Source organism: Manis pentadactyla, chromosome 9, assembly GCF_030020395.1.
Source record: "Manis pentadactyla isolate mManPen7 chromosome 9, mManPen7.hap1, whole genome shotgun sequence".
In the NCBI taxonomy this organism is placed as follows: domain Eukaryota; kingdom Metazoa; phylum Chordata; class Mammalia; order Pholidota; family Manidae; genus Manis; species Manis pentadactyla.
The window spans coordinates 108,423,232-108,439,746 of NC_080027.1; the positions used below are offsets into that span (position 1 = coordinate 108,423,232).

Here is a 16,515-nt window from a genome sequence, read left to right on the forward strand (position 1 = left end):
AAAAAATTGAATATGCATTTATTTGATTGCTAGTAATGTTAAACCTTTTTTAATACTTTATTTTGGCTATTAAATTTCCTATGTGAAACATTTGATCATGACCATTTCTCCTTTTTCTATAGAAGTATTAATGGCTTTGCAATTGATTTGTATGAGCTCTTTGTACATGAAGTACATTTCAGTTTACCATATTTCTAGTACTAGTATCCTTAGATATTTTAGAGGTTTTTTGTTTTCTTGTTTGTAAGGTAAGTGAATTTGGTTTATTATCCCATGCTTGTTAACTGATAATGATCAGTTCTATTAATTTATGTTAGATTGTTCTAAAAAGGGAGCAGGGTTAATTGAATACCTACTGAAACTATTATAAAATCTACTTGCTCCATATCCCTTTAGATTCAACCTCTATTGCAACAGAATGTTCCCTGAAATTTGATGAATCCATGACAGAAGATGAAATAGAAGAAAAATCATTTCGATCTTTACTGCCTTCTGAGAGTCATCGTAGATTTAACATGGAAAAGAAAAGAGATCATCATGATGACTCTGATGAAGAAACTTCCCCAGAAAAGACTGCAGTGCCTTCTTCCAAGGTGTGTTTCAGCTTTCTTATGGAGATACTTCATAATTAGGTGTGGATGTGTTCTCTCAAAGGTATAAAGATGCATTTCGTACTTGAACTCAGTTGTCAGCTACCAGGATGATTTTCCTAAGATACCAATTTTATGTTTTATTTTTGCTATAAAATCTGGCTTTGCTTTCCTTACAAGGCAGAGTACAAATATATTCCTTGAAATGATTGATAAGGCCTTTGAGGATCTGATCCAGTTACCTCTTTAGCTTTTTCATTTCTTCACTGTTAGAACACTTTATTTCATTCAAAATTTTACATTTATACATCTTACTAAATTGTAAGCCTTTCGGATAACAGGGACAAATTCTTAACCTGCCTTATATCTTTGGGACAGTCCCTGACTTATATTAGTTGTTTGTTAAGATTTTATTGGCTGAATAAATTATTAGATGACTATTACTCCCTCTTGTGTGTCTTTTTTGGAGAATTTCTGTTACATGGGCAGCAACCTTTTTATGGAAATTATTTATTTGTATAAGTATATAAAATAATGTTAATTAAGTTCTGAAAGGTTTATATGTGCTGTACTTGAAATAAACTCTGTATTTTAGGAGCTGAGCATGCCATTCTCAGGAGGACAAGACAGTTTTTCTAAATTTACCATGGAGATGGTTCGACAGTATATGAAAGAAGAGGAAATGAGGGCAGCTCACCAATCTTCACTCCTGCGTCTTCGTGAAAAGGCCTTGAAGGAGAAAACTAAGGCGGAATTAGCCTGGCTAGAGCATCAGAAAAAGTAAGTCTTTTAATAAATGTAGTTTTCAATGTTCAATTTCTCCTTTCATTAAAAGGAGATGCTTTGTTTTTAAAGATGTTTTTGTTTCCTCATTTAATTTGATTTGATTTGATTAACCCAGTTTCTCAAGCTATAAGTATGGCATTCATCCTTAAATCATGTTTGCAAGACTTCATACTCATATATATAAATTTTTTTCCTCTTCTTTTTTATCACTTCATTGACTCTTACATTATATTTTACTCAATTCCTTTACTGTGTTGTAAATAACTCAAACCTATTTTATCCTTAAATGACATAGTCTAGGGCTTGCATGTGTTACATACACAGTAAAATACTTGTTGATAAGAATTGCTGCATACAGCAACTGTTTTCCACATTTGAAAATGTTAAATTGGTTTAAAGACTTTCAGTGGTTGAGAGTTCTTGAAATTAGAATAGAAATTCAATCTAATTTTTATCTTTGGGAAATATCTGCAGACATTTACGAGACAAAGGAGAAGATGATAAAATGCCCCCACTCCGGAAGAAACAGCGTGGTTTGCTCTTAAGGTTGCAGCAAGAAAAGGTATGTTAGGAAAAATACTCCTTTGAAAGAATTTATTATAATGCAAATTAGATTATGAGTTTAAGAGATTATGCCTAATCTCTTTTTATTATTGCCTTAAGAGATTTAATTAATAATTGCCACTGTTTAACTTATACTGCTATGATTACAGTAGTTGTTTGGTGGTTTATTGTGTTTCTCCTAAATTAGGATTGTGTGTCACTGCTAATTTAATACATTATAGAGTCAAATATTTGCCTTCATTTATTATGTGAGATAAAAGCCTTTTGAAATGCATATTTATAAAATTAAGATATTTGTAAAGGAGTCTATTTGGATTAATTTTTTAGTCAGTTTCCCCAAGTAGGTCTTCAAGACATATTAATTACAAATGGAAAAATATTTTGGCTTAGTGGTCTCAGAGAGACCTAGGATTTGAATCCTGGAGAGGCAGCATGGTGTAATGGTTAGGAATTAAGGCTCTAGAGTATATTGCCTGGATTAAAATCCCGAAGTATCAATTGTTAGTTTCATAACTTTGGATAAGTTACTTACCTTCTCTGTGCCTCCATTTCCTTATATGTAAACAGAATATAATAATGATAGCATACATTGTAGGGTCATTGGAATAAGTGAATTAGTACATATAATAAACTTAGAGCAGACGTTGACACAATGGTAAGTGCACAATAAATGTTAGTTGTTAGTATTTGAATTCCACCTTTGTCACTTGCAACTGTGTAATCATGATCAAGTTTAAGTGACTCTCTGAGACTTAATTTCCTCATGTATAGGAGTGAGACTATACTTCATATTTTGGTTGTAAGGATTAAATGAGGTAACATTTATAAAATGTTATTTACAGTACCTGGTAAGTATTCAGTAGATTCTAATTTTCTTTTTCCTTATTGGCCTGTCACCAGGTACTTCTGTGTTGGGTGACTGGGTGATCTGTGAACTTAGTCATTTAAGTTACATATTGGATTATTACTTTCAGATAATTTTTTTTTTTAAGTTTGCCACAGGAAACATCACTGATCATTCAAACTTGAAAAAACTCTGAATTTTATTATTTTTTTGAAAAAAATTGTCTTTTTAATCCAGAAAAATTGATTTCAAAGTAAGTTAAAATTCTTACTTAAAATAAATGACTTTTTACAGTGTTAACAATAGCTTTCTGAAGAATAATCTAGAATTTCAGGTATTTTTTTTTTTCATTCTGTGGGGTTTTCAGTTTTCTAATTGCATGTTTTGAAGCACACAATTTTAAATTTTGATAAATCTAGTATTTTATTACATGCCTGCTGATAATACATTCAATTTTTATTAGTTTGAAAATATATTTGTTTCACCTTAATTTTGAAGGATATTTTTACTAGGTAAAATTAGTTTTCTTTCAGAATTTTTAATATCATTTTCCATAGTGTACTAGTTTCCTTTGTTTGCATGAAGAGGTCAGTTGTCTTAACTTTGTTCTTTTGAAGGCTGCTTTTCAAGATTTTTAAAAATTTATCTTTGATTTTTCAGTAGTTATACTATGTTGTGCATTTGTGTAGATTCTTTTGTATTCATACTCTTTATGTTTGCTGAGCTTCTTGAATCTGTCATGTTATATTTCATCAGTTTTTCAAAATGATTTCTTCATGTGTTCCTTTTGCCCCATACTCTCTCTCCTTTTCTTCAGAGACTCCAAATTAGACCTTTTGACCATGTACACATCTCTTTCTTGCTGTTTTATTTTTGTCATTCTTTAAAACAATAAAAAATGCTGTACTTCAATTTGCAAAAGTTTTATTTACCGGTCTTTGAATTCATTAGCTACATCTTCTGCACTGTCATGTGTAGTATAAATCCATCTGATGAGTTCTTTATTTGTTCTTTACTTTTGTAATATCCATTTTTTCTTTTTTATAGATTTTAATTCTTTCATGAAATTCTCTACCTTTTCATCTGTTTTTGTATCTTTTCCTATATTTTTTTGAACATATTATTCATAGTCATTTTAATTTCTTTTTCTGCTAACTCGATATTTGGACATTTGTGTATCTGTTACTGTTGTCTGTTTTTATTTTTAATTATCATGTGGTCTTTTTTTTTGTATGTTTACTAATTTTTATTAAATGCTAGACACTGAATACACTACAAAGGGGTTGTTATCTTACTCTAGAGAGGATTTATCTTTTCCTCTGCTATGCAATTAGAGTGGTTAGCTCTTTAATCTGTGCAAGCACTGAGCTGGGTTAGTGTTGGGTTGTAGAGTTAGTAAGTCTCTACTGCTCTGCATTAACTATAGGCTGTGACCCTCCAGGGATTTCAGTTGAAAGACAGGTAAACCTTTTTTACCAGCACAAGAGGCTGTGGATATTTCTACTTTGTTGATGAAAGATTTCTGTTTTAGCTCCTTAGCCTTCTGTCTGTACTGCCAATACTTCAGAATTGGCCGATAGTGTGAGGGGGACGCTAAGTTTGAAGTCTCTTAAGTCTCTAGTTTTGTTACTCCAGTTCTGTGTAGCTGGTGGGAGTATTAACTGGTGTGTAACCACTTTGAAAGCAGTTTGATTATATCTAGTTATGTTAAAGACACATAATCTATGGCTTAACAGTTCTGTGTCTTAGTATATATTTTAAAGAATATTTCATTTATGTACAGGGGAAAATGGAAACATCTTAATATCTGCAGTAAGAGAATAGATGAAACAAAGCATACTCCTGTAAGAAAGTATAATACTGCAGGGAAATGAATGCATTAGATACCAGCACTATCCAGTAGTAATTTATGAAATGATGGTAGTGTTTGGTATCTGTGCTATCCAGTACATAGCTACTAGCCACTGGTAGCTTTTGAGTACTTAAAATATGAAAATTTAATTAATCTTAAATAGTTACATGTAGCTAGTGGCTGCCATATTGAATAGTACAGCAGAGTAGATCTTTTATCAAATAACGTAATATTGGTTTTTATAGAAAAGCAAGATACAAAAGAATATGTACAGTATGATACCATTCTAGTAAAGTTTCAGAAGTTATCAATCAGTAATACATGTTCTGTGGAATCATCCAGGCATCAAAAATATAAAAGCACATGTAGGAATGAAATAAAAGCACTTCTGGGGAGGAAATGGAAGAAGAGATTGGAGGGGAGTCTAGTTTCATCTGTAATAATTTATTTTCGAAACAGATTTGAAACAAATATGGTAAACTGTTCGGTCTCAATGGTGTTTTAGTGACTAATTTTTCTGCATATTACTCTAGAATGTTTTTAAAGTAAACATGCAAGAAATACTCTTTGATCCAACTGGCTACCTCTGGGAAGTTGACCTATAAAAATAAAAGCACCAGATAGTAAGGATATATATATATGTATTAAGATATTTATTGCAGTTGTGTCAATAGGAATTATTTCGACTGGTAGTGAGATTCTATAAGCAACATGGCCACATGTCTCTGCACAACTGTATCTGAAAAATAGAACATATTCTAATCTTTGAGATGAAGTTCACGAAACATAAAATCACCATTTTAAAGTGAATAATTCACTTACACCATTAACTAAAGTGAACAAGTTGTTTGTATAACCTTATGGCTTATTCTTAAGAGAGATGCAAACCTTTCCCCCTAGAACCCCTTTGAAAAAGTCTCTTTTTTTTCCTTCTAGTCTTGGATGGGTGAATTTATAGATTAATTAGTTCAGAAACTCAGGTCTAAGCTAGTAGCAATTTTCAAAATGTGCTGTGGAACTCTGGGGATCCCTGAGATCCTTTCATGGGTCTGGGAAGTTAAAACTATTTTCATAATGATAGTGAGATATAAATTTACCCTTTTCATGTGTTGAGATTTACCATAAATGGTGCAAAAACAATGATACCTTAGCACAAATCAGGGCAGTATTTTTCACTGTCACACACTTGCAGCTAAATAAAGCTGGTTTCACTGAAAAATGTGGTAATTATTAATAAAAACATTAATTTTATTGAATGTTGACCTATGAGTATTTTTTGTTTTCATATTCTGTGTGACAGAATGGGAAGCCCACAATTAAGCGTTTTTACTAGATAACAGAGTAGAGTGATTAGCTCAAGGAAAAGCAGTTGTGTGATTATTTGAATTGCAAGCTAAGTAGCCACTTTTTTTCATGGAATACCATTTTTACTTGAATTATTCAGAAACAAGCTATAGTTTTTCCAGTTTGGGTATTTGACAGTGCTTGTCACTTCAAAGAAAGTAACTGACACTATTTGTTGCCAGTAATAAAATTAAAACTTTGAAGCAAAGTCAGAATTCTGGAAAATTTCTAACCACAACCCAGTACTAAAGAGTTTTTGTTTTGAGATAGTGGTGTTAGTAATGAATGTGATTTTTTGATATTGTATAATGAATGCGTCAACATTTGAAAGACCTGTATAACTCACTGAACCAAAGTTTTCCAAATGACCAGTGCATGATAAAAAAAAAAACTAAGCCAGACAATAGATTTGCAAAAATCCAACTATCACTCTTTTCACTACTTTCTTTGGTTAGAAAATATTGTTGTTTTCTTTAAAATGCATACAGTGCCATTGTATACATTGTATGAGAGGATGAGAGTGAAAAAGGACAAGTAGTATCTTCATATTGTGAAGCTAGTATGACCCTGATTGTTCCCTGAAAGGATCTTGGGGATTACCCCAAGATCCCATGGTCCACACTTTGAGAACTGCTGCTCTGGAGAAATTCATACATGTGCCTAAGGAGACAAAATACACAAAGGTCTTCATTGTAGTAGCATTTGTTTTAATAGACAACAAATTATCCAACCATAGGGATAATAGATAAATGAAATGTATATATATGTTGGGGAGCCTTAAGGTGGAGGAAAAGGAAAGCAAAACCAAAACCTCCTCCCACACACACACACAAAGAAAGCAACTACAGCAAATACAGCTAAACCTGAAAATGAACTGGAGATTACCGAACATACCATCTACATCTGGAGAAAAAGAGAAGATCACAGAGAAAAGGGTAAAATCATTCATAGGAGGAAGGAAGAGGAACAGCCAGGAAGGGATAAGTCCCCAGGAACTCTGCACACCTGGCCCTGGAGATTTGCTCTGGGAACATGAGTCCACATTGCATTGGGTTCTGGTGATTAGTGGCAATGGGTACCAGGGACAGTTGGAACACTCTGGGCAGCTGAGAGACCAGCTGCCTGTGATAGACAGGCACACTCCACTGGTCCCACTGAGACCCAACACTGAGGCAGCAGCCTGAAAGACTTGCCAGCAGTGGGAGGGGAACCAGAGGGGCAAGGGTTGGATAGGGCTGTCTTTGCAGAAGAAAGAACAGGTGGATGATACAACCCCAGCTCTCCCTCAGCCCAGTGGGTTGAACACTCTCTGGAGCTCCAGGAGCTCCACCCCCTTGCTAATGGCTCAGCCCCAAGGTGCCTCCCTGTCGGCCACTGATATGCCAGTCCACTTGGCCCAGTAGTGTCTGACTTTGCTGCCTAGCAGGCACAGAGAGATTCTCCCAGCTTTCTCAGCCCTGTTTCAGCCCAACTGGGGATGCACCTGTAGAGGCCAGCTCCCAGAGCTCCTTCCTCCCCATGGATAGTCAAGCCAGGTGCAGTGCACCTCGCTACTGCTAGGGGGCCCCATGAAACTTGCTGCTACAGCGCAACTAGCTGCCACTGCAGCACCCACAGCTTCTCATGGCCCAACTGCCTACTGCTGCTTGCCTGTAAGCCCCCACATAACACATGTTGGGCCACCGCCAAAAGCACATGGGCCCTTCCATTGCACAACTCACTACTTCTGCTCACCTGCTACACTGTTACCCACTACTGTGAGCCTGCAGGCCCTTCTGCTGCTCAACTTGCTGCATCAGTGCACCCATCACCCTCCTAGCATTTGATTTGCCCCCTGCCTGCTGTAGCTGTGTGCCCTTCTACTGATACTGTGTGTGCATGCACCCTCCCAATGTGTGGCTCACAGCCATTGCTGAGCACCCCAGGGCTCTGCAACCAGGTGACTTGCCACCACCACAAGCCCATGAACCCTGATGTTGTGCAACTTGCCCTGTGACTGCCCCGCTGTTAACCAGCAACCCCGCCATAGCTGCAGGGCAGGGAGAGCGTAGCCCTACCCCCAGTGATCCCAGCAGAAGCCATTGCTCTGATCACATAGGCCTGGCTGAGGCAAACCACTAGCCTCAGCAAACTGAGCTAAACCACTGCTGGCAGAGAGACAGAAAGGCAACCCGGCCAGTTGCCCACCAACAACAACTGGGGCTTCATAGCAAAGGAGAAGCAGGCACTGGAGAGGAAGAGCCCTAAGCTAGGCAGCACAGGATGCCTTTTTCATAAAGCCATTACTCTGTAGATCAGGAAGCATAGCAGATCCATCTAATAACAAAGGAAGAAACAGAAAACCTGACAAAATCAGGAGACAGAGGAATATGTTCCAAATGCATCTATGGGATAAGACACCAGAAAGAGGGCTAACTGAAATGGAGATAACCAGTCTTCTTGGTGAAGATTTCAAAGTAAAAGTCATAAATAAATAAGCTCACTGACCTGCAGAAATGTATTAAAGATCTTGGGGAGGACTTCAACAAAGAGAAGAGCTGAAGAATACAGTCACTGAAATGAAACACAAAATGGAAGGAAAAAATAACAGATTGCTGCAAGTAGAAGAGCCAATCAATGAGATGGAAATTAGAGAGCAGGAACACAACAAGCTGAGGAGCAGAGAGAAAAAAGAATCTCTAGGAATGAAAGAATGCTAAGAGAGCTGTCTGACCAATCCAAATTAAACAATATTCACGTAATAGAGGTACCAGAAAGAGGAGACAGAGACAAAGGGATAGAAAGTCTCTTTGAGAAAATAATTGGTGAAAACTTTCCTAATCTGGGGAAGGAAATAGACACTCAGGTCATGGAACCGCAGAGAACCCCTAACAAAAAGAACCCCAGGGATACAGCACTAAGACATATAATAATTAAAATGGCAAAGATGGAGGATGAGGAGAGAGTATTGAAAGCAGCCAGAGAGAGAAAAAAGATTACTTATAAAGGAAACACCATCAAGTTATCAGCAGAAACTTTATAAGCCAGAGGAAATATTTAATGTACTGAAACAGAAGGACCTTCAACCAAGAATCCTCTACCCAGTAAGATTATCATTTAAATTTGAAAAAGGGATTAAACAATTTCCAGATAAACAAATGCTCAAATAATTTATAACAACTAAATCAGCATTACAGGGTATGTTAAAGGGACTTCTGTAGATGGAAATGTTCCTATGGCTAAATAGTTTTGATTATGATATCTAATACAAAAAATGTGGAGGAGAAAGAAGAAAAAAAGTACTTACAGATGATATTTGAAATAGAGCAATTAGCAACTTAATACAGACTGTTACATAGTCTGGAAGCTATCCTTGAACCTTTTGTAAACACAAACCTAAAGCCTATAATAGATAGATAAAAAACTAAAAAAAGAGAAATCCAATTGCAACACTAAAGAAAACCAAATAAGAATATAAAAGAGGAAGAAAGGAACAGAGAAGAAATACAACAGCTAGACAACAATAAATGGCAATAAATACATACCTATCAATAATTCCTTAAATGTAAATAGACTGAGTGCACCAATCAAAAGACATAGAGTGGCAGAATGGATAAAGAAACAAGACCCATCTATATGATACCTACAGGAGACTCATTTCAGACCCAAAGACATACACAGACTAAAAGTGAAGGGATGAAAGAAGATACTTCATGCAAAAAGGAAGAGAAAAGCAGGAGTAGCAGTACTTGTATCACACAAAATAGATTTCAAAACAAAGAAATAACAGACAAGGACATTACATAATGATGAAGGAGTCACTCCAACAAGAGGATATAACCATTACAAATATCTATGCACTCAACATAGGTGCACCTAAATATGTAAAACAAATACTAACAGAATTAAAGGGGGAATAGATCACAACACATTCATTGTAGGAGACTTTAATACACCACTCACATCAACAGACTGATCAACCAGACAGAAAATAAATAAGGAAACAGAGGCACTGAACAATACATTAGATCAGACAAACTTAACAGTCATCTATAGAACACTACACCCAAAAGCAGCAAGATGCACATTTTTCTCAAGTGTACAAGGAACGTTCTCCTGAATAGATCAGATACTAGGCCACAAAAAGAGCTTCAATAAATTCAAAAAGATTGAAATTTTATCAAGCAGCTTCTCAATTTCAATCTGCTTGATACAATTTCAATTTTTAAAAATTTTATTTAAATTACACAAATCAAAAAAGCCAACAAACACGTGGAGGCTAAGCAGCATGCTTCTAAATAATCAATGGATTGGTGACCAAATTAAAACAGAAATAAAGCAATACATGGAGACAAATGAAAATAAAAATACAGCAGTCCAATATCTGTGGGACTCCACAAAGACTGTTCTAAGAGGGAAGTGCATGGCAATACAGGCCTACCTCAGAAAACAAGAACAATCACAAATAAACAGTCTAAACTCAAAAGTAAAGAAACTAGAAAAAGAAGAACAAATGAAACCCAAAGTTAGTAGAAGGAGAGACATAATAAAGATCAGAGCAGAAATAAATAATAGGGAGAAGAAGAAAACAATAGAAAAAATTAATGAAGCTAAAAGCTGTTTTTTTTAGAAAATAATAAAATAGATAAACCTCTGGGCAGACTTATCAAAAAAAAAAGAGAGTACGCACATAAACAAATTCAGAAGCAAAGAAGTAGTCACAATGGATACTACAGAAATACAAAGAATTATTAGACAATACTATGAAAAATTTATATGCCAATAAATTGGACAACCTAGAAGAAATAGAGAAATTCCTCAAAAAATACAACCTTCTAAGACTAACCCGGGAAGAAACAGAAAGTCTGACTAGTCAAATTATATCAAGGAAATTGAATTGGTAATCAGAAAACTCCCAAAAAACAAAATACGAGGACATGTGACTTCACAGATGGATTTTACCAAACATTTAAAGGAGCTAATACCCATCCTTCTTAAAGTATTCCAACAAGTAAAAGAGGAGGGAATACTTCCAAACTCATTCAATGAGGCCAGCATCATTCTAATACCAAAACCAGGCAAAGACACTACAAGAAAAGAAAATTATAGACCAATATCCCTGAGGAACATAGATGCAAAAATCCTCAACAAAATATTAGCAAACACAAAATCAAAAATACATCAAAAGGATCATTTATCATGACCAAGTAGCATTTATTTCAGGGATGCAAGGATGGTATAATATTTGTAAATCAATCAATATTATACACCACATTAACAGAAAGAAGAATAAAAACCACATGATCATCTCAATAGATGCTGAAAAAGCATCTGACAAAATTCAACATCCATTCATGATAAAAACTCTCAACAAAATGGGTATAGAGGGCAAGTACCTCAACATAATAAAGGCCATATATTGCAAGTCCACAGCTAACATCATACTTAATGGTGAAAAGGTGAAAACTTTTCATCTAAGATCAGGGACAAGACAAGGATATCTACTCTCCCCACTTTTATTCAGCATAGTACTGGAGAGTCTAGGCCCAGCAATCAGACAACACAAAGAGATAAAAGGCATCCAGATTGGTAAGGAAGAAGGTAAACTATCACTTTTTGCAGATGACGTGACATTATATACAAAAACCCTAAAGTCTCCACTGAAAAACTATTAGAACTAATAAGTGGATTCAGCAAAGTTGCAGCATTAATATACACAGAAATCTGTTGGGTTCCTATATACTAATCCTATATACTAACAGTGAACTAGCAAAAAGAGAAATCAGGAAAACAATTCAATTTACAATTGCACACAAAAAAACCTATGAATAAACCTAACCAAAGAAATGAAAGACCTATATTCTGAAAACTAAAAGACACTCATGAGAGAAATTAAAGAAGACACGAATACGTGGAAATGTATCATGTGCTCATCAACCAGAAGAATTAATATTGTTAAATGCAATTTACAGATTCAATGCAATCCCTATCAAAACTCCAACAGCATTTTTCAAAGAACTAGAAAAAAACGCAATATACAGATTCAATTCTAAAATTCATAAGGAATCATGAAATACCCCAAATAGCCAAAGCATTCCTGAGAAAGAACAAAAGCTGGGGAGGTTACATGTCCTGACTTCAAGCTATAATACAGAGCTACAGTAATCAAAACAATAAGGTACTGGCACCAGAACAAACCCATAGATCAAAGAAACAGAATAGAGCACAGATATAAACCCACACATACATAGTCAATTAATATATGATAAAGGAGCCATGAATATACAATGGGGGAAAAGACAGCCTCTGCAGGAACTGGTATTGGGAAAACTGGACATCTACATGCAAGAAAATAAAACATGATTACTGCCTAACTCCACACATAAAAGTAAACTCAAAATGGGTCAAAGGCCTGAATGTAAGATATGGAACCATAAAACTCTGAGAAGAAAACATAGGCAAAAGTCTCTTGAACATAAATATGAGCAGTTTTTTCCAGGACATGTCTCTTTGGGCAAGGGAAACCAAATAAAAAATGAACAAGTGGGACTACATCAAACTTAAAAGCCTTCTGTACAGCAAAGGATGCCATCAGCAGAACAAAAAGGCATTCTATAGTATGGGAGAATATATTAATAAATGATTTATCCAATAAGGTGTTAACACCCAAACTATATAAAGGACTCATACTGCTCAACACAAAAAAAGCAAGTAACCCAATTGAAAAATGGGTGGAGGATCTAAAACTGACATTTCTCCAAAGAAGAAATACAAATGGCTAAGAGTTACATGAAAAGATGCTCCACACTGCTAATCATCAGGGAAATGCAAATCAATACCACAATGAGATATCACCTCACACCAGTCAGAATGGCCACTATACAAAAGACATGAAATAACAAGTGTTGGCGAGGATGTGGAGAAAAGGGAACCCTGTACACGGTTGGTGGGAATGTCAACTGGTGTAGCCAATGTGGAAAGCAGGATGGAGGTTCCTCAAAAAGCAAAGTCCCTGATCTGAAATTATGCACTCCTATGTTTGTTGCTACATTATTTACAGTTGTCAAGATCTGAAAGCTATGTAAGCGTCCATCGACAGGTGAATGGATAAAGAAGAGGTGGTACATATACACAATGGAATATTACTCAGCCATAAAAAATCCTGCCATTTGCAACAACATGGGTAGATTAGAGGGTATTACGCTCAGTGAAATAAGTCATGCTGAGAAAGGCAAATACCATATGATTTCACTTATTTGTGGAAAATAAATACAAAGCAAAACAGAATGAACAAAATAGCAGTAGAGTCACAGACACTGAGAAGACACTGGTGGTTACCTTGGGAGAGTAGTTGGGGTAGGTTGGTGGGGAGGGTAAGGGGGATAAAGGGGTACAGAAATTCTCATAGTGTAGGTTGGTCACAGGGAAAGCTTGGAAAATATAGCCAGTGATTCTGTAACATCTTCCTATGTTGACAGATAGTAGCTGTACTAATGGGGTTGAGGATTTAATAATAAGGGTAACTGTTGAACCACTGTGCTGTATACTTGAAGCTAAAATAAGACTACATCAATTAAAATACATATTTACCTCCAGTGTAATTTTATGCAGCATTAGGCATAAATCAACATGGAGAGATATCCAAAGCAATCTTCAGTAAATAAATATTAAAAATATGTATGTATGATATTATAAAGTATTTACAAACACAAACCAAACAGTATATGGTTTTTATTGGGAAGTGAAAATATTTTTAGAAGAATTGAAAAAGGATGTGCTGGAAGGATATGTACTATGGTTGTGGTTACCTCTAAAGAGTTTTGGGAGGGAATTGCTTATAAGTTTTATTTGTTATATTTATGAAGTTAAAGACTAGGAGAAAATATAACATTAACAATTGTTAATTTGGGGTTATGGAAATTAGATGTTTATTATGCACTTCTCTGAATTTTTAGATAGTTTCAAAAATCAAACATAAAAGGAATTATAACAAATTATTAATGTCATTATGCTTACTATATTGACAAAACAGATAAAAATAAATTTATGGAAAAAAGGACAATCTGTTAGATTTTTAACAGTTATTAACAGTGAAATATATCATCTTTGCCTACTTAATTAGCAACAGAAATCTTAATAATAACTTGTGTGGAGAGAGTTTGGTGCAATGCAGTCTTAAATACTTGTGGTGGCATTTTAAGTGGAGACAATTCTCTTTTGAAAATTTTTAAAATTATTTTAAGTGCTGTGAAATGACTTATCCTCTTTAATTTGTTTGTCCTACTTTTTGGAATCTCTCCTAAAGAATTAATCCATAGTATGAAAGAATTATAGGCATTAAAACATTATTTAGGATGGTACAAAATTATGAGACCTAAGAATTTAACAATCGGATAAGGTTACATTAATTAGTTTACTTGATATATATCTGTTAAACAAATAAATGTAAAGACTGTTAAAAAAATAAATGTGAAGGATACTTTAAGTTTAAAAAGGGGATATGACATTATCAGTCTACAATTATTTAAATTACAGGATCATGTTAAATTTTATCCTTATGTGACTCTTTTCCCTCCTTCACTACTTTAAAACACTTTCAGTGTTATTTTATCTTAAAATACTGTATTTATTTTTGATATGTGCAGTGATTGGATTTTTGTTTTAAAATACTACTTTGGACTTGCCTCTTCCAAATCTCAACCCCTCTCCTAACTCTTTTAAACTTTAGGCAGAAATTAAACGTCTTCAAGAAGCCAATAAGGCAGCTCGGAAGGAAAGGCAACTGATTCTTAAACAGCAGGAGGAAATAGAAAGGATTCGACAGACAACCATAAAACTACAGGAGAGGTTAAAGTCTGCAGGAGAGAATAAATTGGTAAATTACATGAAGTTATTACTAGTTTTCTGCCTCATGTTGCTTGCTAATACTTAAAACACTTCTAATCTAATATGAGGGATATGTCACTCTAACACTATGATACAACAGTGAACTCGGATAGAGTTCTAGTATGTGGCCTTATGTATAATGAGAGTTTTTATTTTTTTCCCCGAGAGTTTTTATTTTTTTTCCCCATGGAATACTCAGGTTTTGAGAGGGACATGTGGTTCATATATTACTTTAAAAATGTTTCCCATTTATAAGCTCAGTTAGGGTTAGAGCCTTGTTCTTCCTTGTCAATCCAAATATATTTCTCATAATTAATGGGGGAGACTGATTTTGCTCTATATATGATATTTATTTCAGTTCTTCAGTGTTAATATAATGATACAAGAGCAAAGGAGATATTCAGGCAAAGACAAAATTTGGACCTATTCTAAGACACAATATAGCATCAATATAGTGTTAGAAAACTCAGACTACACAGCAGTATAGTTAAATCTCTAATATTCTGTGCTTTGGTTTTTAAAATAAATGTACTTTAAATTTTTTAACATTCTCAGAGTTATAGAAAATTTCAAATAGTACAAAGATCTCTCCCTGAGTTGAGAGTTTGTTGTCAACATTGGTACTTAACACAGTTTAATCTGCAGACCTCATTCAGGTTTCTCCAATGGTCACAGTAATGTTCTTTAAGTAAAAAGGTAAGTTCAAAATCACATATTGTGTTTAGATTTCATTTCTTTTTAGTCTTTTTCTGTCTGGAAAAGTTCCTTGACTCTTATGACCTTGATACTTTGGAAGGTTACATGCCAGTTATTTGGTAGAATGTTCTTCAACTTAGTTTTAGATTTAGGTTGTGCATCTTGGGCAGGAATATCACAAGTGATCCTGTGTTCTTTTCACTGCATTCTGTCAGGTGGTGCCTGATTTGGATTTATCCCATTACTGAAAATAATTGAGTTGATCACTTGATTAAGGTAGTGTCTACCAGAGGTTACTGTAAAGTTACTCTTTTTCCCTTTGTACTTTGTGGAGGTATTTTGGGACTACGTAAATTCCATTTCTTCATGAAACTTAAATTTATATTTTTATTTACATCAGTATGGACTCATGGATACCTGTTTTACTCAGTGTTATAATGTTACTATCATTATTTATTTTGATGCTCACCTTGTCCCAACCAAACTGGGCCATTAGGAGCCTCTTCAAGTTTGTGTGTCCTTTTGACATGTCCCCATCAGTCTTTGAGTACTTCCATGTTTTTTGGTGCAAGATATTTCAGGGTCATCTTATACTTCCCCTGGCCCAGCCTTATAATCAGCCATTTCTCCAAGAAGGAAAGCTACTTGAAACCAAGATCTGGTGCTAGGCGTGCTCATTGCTTTTCAGGTTTTGCTCCTCCTATGTAACAAATTTAGGGAATATACAAGTATATGTAGATACAGACATGCATTTTATATGTATATTTATTTCTATATGTATATATACATATATTGTGTTAATGAGTTCATACTGATACACAAGGAGTACATACTGATCCTTCTAGTTCCAATCTAATACCACAAGTTTCATTCTAGTTTTTCCTCTTGAAACTGCCTTCTCTGATAGATAACTTGTTAACATTTTTCTTAGTATAGTCAATAATTTGATTATTTCTCCCATGTAATTCATCTCC

The 16,515-nt window shown here is 34.8% G+C and overlaps 1 protein-coding gene across 7 annotated transcripts in view; it reads left to right on the forward strand.

Moving 5' to 3' along the window:
* The window catches only part of CEP350 (centrosomal protein 350), a 163,379-nt gene that overhangs the window by 100,642 nt on the left and 46,222 nt on the right, over nucleotides 1–16,515 (forward strand). For all 7 annotated transcript variants that reach the window (XM_036905933.2, XM_036905935.2, XM_057507914.1 and 4 more), the window contains 4 exons: nucleotides 397–593; nucleotides 1,186–1,370; nucleotides 1,851–1,938; nucleotides 14,688–14,834. In XM_036905933.2, coding sequence (XP_036761828.2) covers nucleotides 397–593; nucleotides 1,186–1,370; nucleotides 1,851–1,938; nucleotides 14,688–14,834 — 617 coding nt within the window. The remainder of the gene's footprint in view (nucleotides 1–396; nucleotides 594–1,185; nucleotides 1,371–1,850; nucleotides 1,939–14,687; nucleotides 14,835–16,515) is intronic.